The 12266-nt window shown below is 35.2% G+C and overlaps 1 protein-coding gene across 7 annotated transcripts in view; it reads right to left on the bottom strand.

Annotated features, from left to right (window-relative positions):
• Positions 1–12266, bottom strand: part of SMARCA2 (SWI/SNF related, matrix associated, actin dependent regulator of chromatin, subfamily a, member 2) — a 118620-nt gene that overhangs the window by 52254 nt on the left and 54100 nt on the right. For all 7 annotated transcript variants that reach the window (XM_064405229.1, XM_064405224.1, XM_064405231.1 and 4 more), the window contains 9 exons: positions 11957–12120; positions 10272–10338; positions 9608–9718; positions 7867–8109; positions 7460–7573; positions 5412–5519; positions 2940–3026; positions 1977–2023; positions 442–608 (listed from right to left, as the gene is read on the bottom strand). In XM_064405229.1, the coding sequence (XP_064261299.1) occupies positions 442–608; positions 1977–2023; positions 2940–3026; positions 5412–5519; positions 7460–7573; positions 7867–8109; positions 9608–9718; positions 10272–10338; positions 11957–12120 (1108 nt within the window). The remainder of the gene's footprint in view (positions 1–441; positions 609–1976; positions 2024–2939; positions 3027–5411; positions 5520–7459; positions 7574–7866; positions 8110–9607; positions 9719–10271; positions 10339–11956; positions 12121–12266) is intronic.

Raw genomic sequence — 12266 nt, 5'->3', positions numbered from 1 at the left:
CCCTCTGTGAAAAAGAGACGAGCCTCCAACAGCAAATTTATACATATGCTGCATTTCTGGACTAGACCTGAGTGTTTGTCAAAAGAATCCATTGACCAAATGGTCTGCATATTAAACAGATGAAAGAAAACACTGAAAGAGACAGAGACAAATACTTCTATCGACAGAAGCAAAATATGTCTTCCTTGTCTGGAAGAACATGGGGAATTCTAATAAACTGCCACTGAAGGGTCCACTCGCACACAACTGGTTCATAACTTCATGGTAAATACACTTTCAGGATTATAAAATAGTATTTTGAACCTGTTTTCACTCTTGTACAGTCAGAGCACAGCACTGGTATAAAAATACTGGGAGGAGAACCCAGGGCTCCCATGCCCAAACTAAAGAAGGACACTACCTTTTATCTTAGTATTTATCCTTTTTTTCCATTTAGCTTACCATCAAGACGCAGGTAAAGGAAATTTCGAAATGCAAAGTAGTCTTCCATAATGGTCATGAGTGATGTCATTTGACAGAAAAGAAGTACACGATGGTTAGTAGCTCGTAACTTTGGTAGAATACGATCGAGTAGCTCAAACTTCCCTGAGGCCCGATAAAGTTCAGCTCTGTTGGAGAGAAACAGCACAGTAAGTACCAGAATAAGCCCACATTTAAAAGTCTGTAGTCATTATCATGTCAGAGTAGAACAAAAAAACTAATTTACTTAATCTAAACAAGACTAATAGCACTTTTCTTTCTTTAAAATTGCACATATTGATGAAAATAAACACATGTGAAGCCTGTTTTGCTGAATTTTCTTCAATTACAGAAATTGTGCTGACTTTCAATCATTCAATTCTTTTTCATTATTTATTAAAACAAATGTTATTTCTTAGCATTCTGTAAGCTAAGAAATTTACCTGCTGTTTTGTTTTCAACTGGCATTAAAAACAACTTTAAATTGCAACTGCAGTTTTAAATTGTATTCATCAGGCATTTGTTGGAAATTACCCCCTTTCCACTCAACTATCATGCACATGGAAGTGAAATATTGCAAACTGAACTAATATACGGAGATAAGTGGCAGGAGTCTGACATATATTCTTGAGCCATATAACCTTGGTCATCCCGAACAGTTTAGCTGCTTTGATTAGCTACTCTTTTGTCTTCTATGCAAGAATTCCGAAACCAACTCCTAGCACTGAAATGCAACTCCCAACCCAGAAAATGAATAAAAGTAAAAGAACGTCTAAATCAACACCACAGTGACACACTTTACAGAAATAAACTTCATGCAACTCTTCTCTAACCTTGAGTCTGCACTCTCAAAATACAATTTATCATTAGAAATGACACAAAATCCAGAAGATACATAGCCTTCTGATATGCACAGATCTGTAAACAGCGAAAGACTAAACTGTTTAGGAGACAAGTATTCTGGTACACTAGCTAAGGATGCAAATAATCTGGTATACTAGATAAGGGGAAAAATATACCATTAGTAGCTAAACAGGAAGAAAGCTGGGTGCATGATTCACACTTTGTTTAGAAACATCCATTAACTTGACAGCTGCGCAGTGTCAAGAAAAATAAAACAATTTTTTTTCATTTCAGATAATGAAGAAATGCTACTTTAATTTGGAGAAGAGATAGCAGAAAAGGAAAAGCAGAAGGCAAAAGTAACAATAAAGAGAAGAAAATCCTAGAAGATATCTCTAAAGAGTCATCCCAATGAACTTCAGTTGGTATATTATTTCAAAATAAGGGGAAAGGAAGACACAAGTCTCTTCTGTCTGCTGTCCTGAAGGAGATGGACAGTCATGAAAAGATCTTGCAACATGTCTAGTACTATTAGGTTTTGCTTTACATATACCCTGTACTTCCTCTGCCTCTGTATAAAATGCTTGAGTTTAATAACATGTAGCTTCCAGAAAAAGAATGTGATCATTAATTCCAGTACAACACTATGGACAGCAGGAAAAACAGAGAGTTACCCGTTAATGACACCATTTGAGTAGCCCAGATGTTCAGCAAAGGACTCCTGCAACGTTATAAGCAATAAACATATTACTAACTGTACAGCAGCCAAAAACTACACATTCTTATATAAATCAAATTAAATATACGTGTATTGAGGTTTGAGTTCAATGAAGTTCATACTCTTGGAAACTACCTTGTTGCAACAGTGCTCTGCTTAATGTTTTCCTGTACTATTATTTGAAATTCATGATTTGCAGAACTGACTTATACAGCATACATTTTACCAGTTTACAAATACAGTAGAATACGAATTAATTTATACTGATCAGTAGAAGATGCATCTGCAAATTACTAAATTTAATTACTCAGCACACAAAATCATGAAGAGAGAAAACTACTACAATAATAATAACAACAATAATAAAAATACTGCCTCACAGTAGGCACTTAACTACATTTTCATAAATTTGGCTACATTCCAGATATCTATGACACTTTCTATCTTTTGAGATATATTATATTGATATACTTCAGTCCTATTGAGAGATGTTATCTAGATACTACATTTTTGCTGAAAAAACCAGATGGATGAAATAGAACAATTGACACTGCAGAAGATTAGCAGTCTGCTAACTACAGAGATTCTACACATGACATTTTGAACCAGTGTCTATACATAATTAATTTGGGGTATGTGAATACCAAGTTGCTCTGGGTTGTCTTAAATTAACAAAAAACTCTTCACTTTCTAAAGACACTGCTCCATAAAATTAACTATTTTAAAAGCAGAGTTTGGATTATCAATGGCACTTGTTGACTGTAATACATATTTTTTTTTAATCTGTCTTTTCCATTATAAATTATGTGGACAGAGATGTTCCCTCCCACACACAAAAGCTTTTAGCAGCAGTTTTCTTTGATCCTATCCTATTTTACTGAATAAAAACACCTCTCAAAATCAGGCCTATCAGTCTTACCTCAATGTGTTGAAACATGTATGGGTGATTGCATATCTTTCTCAATTGCATGATAGTGTTCATAAGAGTTTTTGCTCCGCCTTTCCCCTATGGGTAAAAACAATGCAAACCAAATTATTAACTTCTTAGCTTATGAATATACCCTTTTAACATACTTTTATCCCAAATCCAAACACCACAACACTAATTAAAAAAAAAAAAAAAAAGGAAATAAAAAAAACCAACCGAACTCCACAATAAGCAAAAAACAAACCAGGACAAACCAAAACCAAAAATCAAAAAACTATTGTCTTGCTCTATAAATTGATCCGTCATAAGGATGCTCTGTAATGAAAAAGGAAGACCTGGAAACAACTGACAAAGTGCACTACATTTCTATCTGCAGCACTCTTGGTGGGAAGCAAAGCATCTACTGTCCTGATTATTTATACTGTTTACTATGAAACCATACAAACTCCATAGAGTCTGAACCCTCTAACAGAAGTAATTCTAGCTGGATTCTTTTCAATTCCATAGTAACTTCTCCAGTGTGTTAACTCAATATATGGGTTTCTCTTTCCAGGCTGAGCAAAACATCAGGCCAGAGGTACGAAAATGCTAAAGCTCAACAAATTAATGAGCCATCTTATTATTTAAGGAAGTATATTCTTAAAACATATACTACAGTTAATCTTGTAGAACCAGGACATTCATCAAATACTTAGGTGTAACACTGTATGGTTAAAAACTAACTGCAGCTAGTCAGCATGAGTTTGAGACCATTATATCATATTAACATTGCCTAAACCTTGCTGCTTTCAAATGCCAATTTGTTTTGTTGCCATTTTATGAAAATGTAATCAGAGTGGCATCATCATTCCAAGCTTACTATATGACTAATTCAGATTAATTTTAAAAATCTCAGCCAAAACAATTTACCAATTTTGAGGTGTAAACTAGGGGAAAATATAGTACTTAATTACAATTTATACTAGCAATATTCCAGTCTTTTCTGGGAAGTACCCTGAAATCATAACTTTCATCTAGAGCAGAGATAATTCATTTGAAGGGGGCACTCCATATATTTAAAACTTGGGTTTTTTTCTTTCTCAGATCATCTCTAATTTGCACCAAAATGCAGTTCATATTTGTTATAAAATAATTTCTTAGAGCTTTCCATCTGAGCAAATTGTCTCTAACCTCACCTGGGTCCAGGCCAGAGCTGCAGAAGGACATGATTTTTTTCCTAACACAATGGCTGTTTGATCATTGAAGCCAAGCAACCTTAACAACCACCTCCCTTTACTAACAACAGGTAGCAGTGATAACAGAGTTTGAATTAACATTTAAAGAAAAAAATCAATTAAGAGAGGGTTGCAAGAAATGAAAAATTTTAGCCTCTTAGGGAGAGAGGAAGGCAAGGGAAATGTTCAGAAGACAGCAAAGGCAATTTTAACTCGCTAATCACAAAGCCAGGTAGAGAAACAAGTAGGAAAAAATACATAGAAGCATCTGAGCAGATGAAAGAAAGAGACCAGAAAAGGAAGTAGAAGATTGTGATACAAAATGAAATTTTTAGAACAAACATAAAGACATCAAACTGAAAAAATGCATTAAAATACAACTGAGGAATATGAATTAATGTCTAAAAAGTGTTCAAACTATGAAGATGCAAAAGAGCCCTTTTTCTGGAGTTTAATTAAGCACCAGTAAAGAAAACAATTTGACTGCAAAGAACTAGGAAGGTAAAGTAAGATACTGAATAGAAAAATCACCTGTACCAATGCAATCTGGAAAAGGATAATGGAAAGACTATATGTGCACAGCATCAGCAATATACACACTAAAGGGTGCAAACTGAAACTCTTACATTGCAGATATTCTGCAGTGTCTGTTCAAAGTATTTCACATTTACTATAGTATTCCAAATTTGTTATCATGTGAAAAGTTGATGAATGGCAATTTCTTTACTCATTAGTGCCTGGGTCAAATCCCATGACAACATAACCAACATTTACTACTACAAAGTCTAAATCTGACTACATGACTTTGAATCTTACTGATCTCTTAAAGAATATTGTCACCAACAGACCTTGTAAGGACGAATGCAAGCATATAGTCCTAGCAAACTGAAACAAGACTTAACTAATAGCTCTGAAAAACAAGATAAATGACCTTCTGTAGCCATCACTCCCACAATCACAATTATTCAGATATATTATTAAATTAAGCTCAACCAAGGAAAATGCAGTTTTTTTCTCAAACACTGCCTGTTTGCAGAAAGACAGTGCAACTACACTGAATCCAAGTGAGTGCTACACTACTCCTTGTGCATAGCTGCGGTCTTGTAACTGAAAGGCATGCCTGAAATCTCTCTTCCCATCGGAGATACCTGCTGTAAGAGTCTACATATTAATTTTATAAAACAAAAGTCGTGTTGTTAACATGTTCACTTGTAATACATTACTTCGTATTTTAGTCTTTCTTTAGTACCTTCTTGTCTTTTTCAGAACCATCTGTGAGAAGTATTCCCTTGGCTTGCATGTGACGGTACAGGATCTTTTGAAGAGCTGACATATCACATTTGATCACATATTCCACCTGGTATTAAAAAAAACCCCAAAACCATGAGCACACTGACATAATGTTAGTAGGATCTAACTGCAGGTTCTTGTCACTCTACAGCAAAACAAAAAAAATCCTACTAATCTTTATCCGTACCAGATCACCACATAAAATTTCAATGACCAGCAATACAACCGCAAGCACACAAATGAGTATTTGTGAGTCACAGCTGCAGTGAGACAGCTGGATCCTAAAGATGCAACTGCAGGATTACTAAACATCCTTTATTTCTCATTCTGTAATTTTCAAAAGCTAAAAAATAATTTAAAATTAATTTTAAAATTAAGATGCAGCTAGAAAACTATTTTTTATAACAAAGTGATTTTTTTGTGCCTGTTAGGTATTATAAAAATATCAAGCAAAGCACCCTAAAAATATCATCACTGTATATCTAGTAATTCAGAATCCCTCATAGAGTCTAACTGCCATAATGTTTATCTGTTTTCTCAACATCTACTAAAACACTAGGAATTAATACAGTATTGTATGATTGCTACATTCAGTCTGACTTGCTCAGCTTTGTAAAACTATATTTAGTTCTTAACTGCATACTAGATTGAAAAACAGTTACAGAAAGACTTTCCACACCAAAGGTTTTATGGAACTTTTTCTATTGCCCCATGTCCAAATTATAGTCACAACATTTTTAGTAAGTTATGTCAAACAAAAACTGTAACCTAACAAAACCACGCTAGTGGGCAAAAATCTTTCAAGCTATGAAAGAAAGACAATGCGTAAGATTCCTAATGTTTAATAAATAAACAGGAAGAAAATGACCAGGTTATTTTCTTCTCAGAAAGACAAGAGTATAAACTCTTTAAAGAGAAGTGACTTTCTTCAATGTTCACCAACATTTGCAAGAGCAAATGAAACTGATTAAGCTTCTGTGCCCAGGTTCAATCCTTATGGCTGGATAACCTCCTTTTGTCAGATAATGACAACAAAAAGAAACATCGTTTTCTGAGTATGAGTGTGTATGTAACTTGAATTTTTTTCCTCTGCAGTACCTATTATTGGATTTATCAGTGATTTGATTTAAATATTATTTTCAAATGCAAGCATCTTTTATTCTCAAATAAATTCTTTTGAGGATATTGAGAATTTGACATTTGAAGGAATGGAAATTTGCAATAGTAGTAGTGTTTACATGATTACAAAGATGAAAAATAATTTTAAAATGCCTTTCTTTGTATTGTCTCTAAGCATCTGTATAGAGTTCTCCACTCATTTAGCCAGTCAGCTCATAACACACCTTATAAATATTTCAGTTTTGTTTGGTTTTAATCAAGTTTACCATAAAACCAACTTTTCCTTATCACACCTTCAAATTTACATTTCTTTTATTTTAGTTGCTGTTGTTATTCTGTGAAGAGGGATGTAGAATTGCAGAGGAGGACACAATGGGACACGATGAGTTATCCAGAAATAAAAACAATTATATTTGAAATCATAAAATAATTTTATGTTTTGAATTAAAATGCCACTAGTTAAAAATAATTGTAAAATTTCAGCAAGACACTTAACTCCTGGAATGATAATAAACCAAATTGTGCCTGCTTTATAATGTGCAGTAGTCCTTCAGAAATTTAAGTGCACTAGCTTCAACCCAGTGCAAGGAGGATGGTACAGGACAGGGTTTTATCCTCAGTGTACAGCTGGCTCATAAACTGAAACCAGACTCTAATGCATAGAAACTGTGTATCTTACACTGGTTACAACAAACACATTCAAAGTTGGTGAGGACTCCTGAGAATGCAGACACTTCAGGTACTGAGGCTTCCTCAGCTTTCTCTGAAGAGGTATAAACAAACAAACACTAAAGAAGTCCTCTTCTGCAAAATAGATCTCAAAAAGGAACACTACTTAATAATTAGAAAGAATATTAAACCCCTTCCAAAAGTCGTCTCATTGCAAACCTTTTCTGGCAGTTGAGACTCAACCTCCTTCTTCAGTCTTCTCAGCAAGAAGGGTCGAAGCACTTTATGCAGACGACGGATGATCAGAATAGTTTCTTCCTCATTTAAGTCCACCTAGAGAAGTTTATAAAAGTCATTACAAGGCAACTCTATTAGTTAATGTCTTCTCTCACATGGAATGCTAAGACTGTGCAAGGATTATTTGCATCTTACATCCAAACTGACTCTGAGTCAAAAAATACACTTTAAACATTAAAATTTTGTTATTATAAAAGTGGGGACTTTTAGTTATGTTAAATCCCTAAGTACCAGCACAAGTTCAGACACTAATTCTTCTGAGTAAGCTCTTTCCTGTTTTCATCAGAGTGGTTTATTTCTGATCTTTTAAAAAAACACTGCCACAGTACCCTTTCTCCAGTCATGGCAAATGGAGCGTTGAACCACTGCTCAAAGGTGCTGCAGCTCTTGAAAATTGTTGGAAGAAGGAAATTGAGGAGAGCCCAAAGCTCAGGCAATTTGTTCTGCAAAGGAGTCCCAGTCAGCAGGATTCGCCGAGGGGCCACATAGTGAGTATTCAAGACCTGAGTCAGCTTGCAGTGATGGTTCTTCATTCGATGGCCCTCATCTACTATCATGTACTTCCACCGAATCTGAAGGAAAAAGAAGAAAAGTCAGCAAGGTTAGAACAGGCCAGACTTTGTCAAGGTCCTCCCAACAAGTATAAAACAAAAATACTTAAAGCCTGAGACATCAATCAGTTTCAACCTTGAGGAAAGCCAAATCAAGCATTACACAACTATCAGTGTCCTTGCTAGCAACACACAGAGAAATAAATACTAGGTACACTCAATCTGATGGTGAATTCTGACTGGAATTGAAAGAGCTAACAGCAGATTCCTTCCATTTTTGAGAAAGAGATGAGAATGACTGGCTCTTCAAGGCCAGAATATGGTTCACAGTAAAAGAAAGAAACCACATAAACTGCAAATAAATCTGTCTGTAACAAGAACCTTGACAGGAGACAAAAGCCTTTTCAGATAAAGATAAGTATGCTCATAAAGAACAGAAACCCTGAACTTTATTTTGTTTCAGCTAATCCGATGATTTTACTTGAATAGAAAGCAGTGTAATTAAAAACATCTCAGTTACTGCATTTTCAACTAAAGTTTCTGTTTCTTAATATGAAATCTTAAATGCAGTCACAGCAGATGTTGAAAGCTGTTCTTCAAGCTCTCTGTTACCACCTGTACTACATCATGGACAGTCACACTGACCATATCACTAGGAAGGCCTCAGTCTGTACTTTTACCTGTGCTACTTAATTCCACTTCCCAGGACAGGATGAGTAGCACAGTGCTGTCCTTCTATCTTTCAGAAAGAGTGGGAAAAATTAAGGAAAAAGAACATTATGTAGTCTCAAGCTGTCTTCAAGCATTCAGAATGATACTAAGAAAATGCACTGCCTTTGTATTAGAGAGGACAAACAAGTGATATGCAGTAAATATGCAGTACGTAACAGAAGAAAATGAAGTGAAAATGAACAACAAAAATACAGGAGGACCAATATGGTTTCTCTGTATAGCAAAATATCTCTGCTTTGTGTGCACATGAAATAGCCTTACAGTACAGTAGGTTTTTTAAATTAATTATATTTGATACCTACCTGTAGAGAGACAGTGAGCCCCTAAGAAGCGGAACATATAGACCCTTTAGTCTGGACACCAAATTCATGATATAGATAACTATTTAGTCATGTGGGGAAAAGTGACCACATAGCTGGAAGGGCCCTAATAGGAGTGAGTTTCAGGACAGAAATAACAGAAAAAGTTAAAAGTCACTAACGCAGATTAGGCTGAATATTATGCAGAGGTAAGAAAAGTCATGTTCTTGCAAGGACAGGCAGGTATACAGTACTGACAGAACTGCACAAAAGAATTAGTTCCCTGGACACATCTGGGAAAATCCTAGTGTTTACAGAAGGGACAACTGTGACTGAGAAGTTCAATCCTAAACTGAGAAACAGAAATGTAAATGAAAGGGATAACTTTTACTGAAGGACAGAACAACTGGGAACTTCCCCATAACACAAAAATGTGTTTTGTGAAGGTGTCTGGGTCTTGCTATAGAGAGATAATAGTTAAGAATTACCTTAGCAAGGATATGTTTGTCCTTTATTATGTACTCATAAGTAGTTAAAAGAACATTAAATTTTCCACTTCGAAGCTGAGGAACAAGTGAGCGGCGCATTGCAGGTGTACCCTAAAAGAGAGAGACATGTGAGTTGTTATTCTTTACTTTGATGAAGAAAAAACATTGTTTTCATGAATTAGCAGATAAAAAGCAACCAGATGAACCTGCAATCCTACCATACTTTGAATAATACATAGACACAATTCCAGACCTTCTCAGAGTGCCTTCCCTAAACCTCTGCTAGACTGTAAAGCTGCTGATGAGGCTAACAGAAATATAAAGGCTGATCTCCCTACAAATTGCTTGGCTATTTCACAACTACAGGAGCTGCACAAGAAAGTATTAAGCTAGGAATAAAATGGTAGGTAGTTACTATTTGTAACTCTCAGCAGAAGCCTTGCAAATTCGATAATCAACAATTTTGTTCTGCATTTTGTATGGTTTACAGTTCTTTTACTTCTACAGTCTTTCACAGTTTATTACAGTCTTCTTAGTATGGCTATTTCTTAGCACATGACAAAACCTGATGAGCAGATAGTTTAAAAGCTTACAGAGACAGAGGAAAAACTGTCTCTAGTTCTCCTTCCTTCAATTCTACAGTCATATAGAAAGCAAATCAAACCTTGTAAGATATCTTCACCACTGAAGGAGCCCATTTGTCAAATTCGTATGTCCAATTGGATAAAGTCCTGTAGAGATTATAGAGAAAAAGTAACATGTTTCATCATCTGCATATCAAACTTTTTAGATATTTCCAAGTGGTTGCCAGCTTTTCAAGACATTTTATGTAATCAACCCACATAAATAACAACATATTTTAAAAATGCAGTATATTTAAAAACCTTATATACTGCAATAAAATACAAGCATCTCAGAGGGAAGTAACCAGAAAAAAAAAGTGTGAATACTCATTCAGCTTATATTCAGGGCCCTTTCTGAAGCCAGTAGTGTTTTACATGCACCTTTATACTTTGGAATATAGTAATAATAAGAACAGTGTCTCTGGACAAAAAATAGATTTGCAAGTTCCTCTATACTAGACACATCATCCAAAAATGCACACTACAGCTTTTCAAATACAGCCCAATGAAATTGACAATTGACTTTATCTGTGCTCTACTCAAGCAGAACTATTTGTAGTGCCACCAACCACCACTTTGAGGATCCATTCTTGCACTGTTTCTGCTGTTTTATCCCAACAAAAACAGCAGAAAAAGTCGCTATAGTGAAGCTAATTGCTACCATAAGACAACAGCAAAAAAAACCTGAGGTTTTTCAGCTGCTTGCTTTTTTTTTTCCCCTTCTTAGTGGACCAGTGATGGCAACAATACTAGCAATGTAAGAGAAAGGCAGCTTTTAAAATGTATAAAAGAAAGAACTTTCAGCTCCTCTGACTTTTTTAAAAAAACACTGGAGTACTTAAAAGAAATCAGACTTTTTACTGTGTCCACATGAAATAACACTCCCATTATTTTGTTTTATAAATCTTCTCCCAGGTATTTCTTTTCAAACTAAGCTTATAATTTGTATTAATAAAATTAAGCACATCTATGGCATTTATCTTAGATAATCAGTTACTACTGCAGCACAGCCAAAAGACAGGACACCTCAAAAGAAATCAAAAGATGACCACAAATCAGATTTATCCTAATTCTAGAACAAATCTGCATGCTTAGCATAACTGGTGGACAAATTAGCTACTGATATTACCAGGGAACCTCTCAACATCAATCAAGTCAATTACACATACAAATAACATAATAACTCCTCAATATTCTGTAAGATTTCTACAATGAGCAACATTTTTTATTCAAATCACTAAAACCCAGACCTGACCTTCAGAGAAAAGAAAATGCATTAAAAGAAATTTGCAAAACAAGCAGAAGTTTGGAAAGCTAAGGAAAAGCAAAAGGGGGGTAGCACAATAAACGATCATAATCTGCACACCTGACGAAAGTGTGTATATCAATCGAGGCTACATATATCCAGGGCTACCTATACAGTACTTGAAAATCAACCTCATTAAAGCATGCTTGCATGGTATCAGATGAGGCACCAGCTGCTTGAAGAATTAAGCAAGAGATTTTTATTATCAGAGCTAAAAGCCGAATGCTCAAGTGCTAGCAGGTAATAGGAAAGAAAAAACATCCCCCTCTTTTGGCTTAAGAGTGAATTACAGTAAATTCAATACAGTTTGCCAGAATTAAGTGTTTTATCAGATTTCTGGTTTTGCCAGCGTCTTGTGTTCCAAATAAACCAATCTGCAATGCCTAGGACAAGAATGCCAGAATGACACCCGTTACTTACGACAAGGGAACAATGATGAGATATGGGCCATTGAGTCTTTTGTGCTCCATCAGGTAAGTGATGAGAGCAATAGTTTGTATTGTCTTTCCTAGTCCCATTTCATCTGCTAAAATTCCATTCAGATTGTTATTATAGAGAGAAACCATCCACTCCAGTCCCTGGAGCTGAAATGAAGAGTAAGAGTTTCAGTAATTTAAAACCCACAAAAATAATTAATAAAAAATCAGCAGCATGGATCTAATGTTCTCATGTCCCTGTCTACTTACAAGTTGGATTTCCTTTAGTAATACTATATACATGGAGACCCATG

Source organism: Passer domesticus, chromosome Z (assembly GCF_036417665.1).
Source record: "Passer domesticus isolate bPasDom1 chromosome Z, bPasDom1.hap1, whole genome shotgun sequence".
In the NCBI taxonomy this organism is placed as follows: domain Eukaryota; kingdom Metazoa; phylum Chordata; class Aves; order Passeriformes; family Passeridae; genus Passer; species Passer domesticus.
The sequence above is the reverse complement of the archived record's forward strand: the minus strand, read 5'-3'. Positions and strand labels throughout refer to the sequence as shown.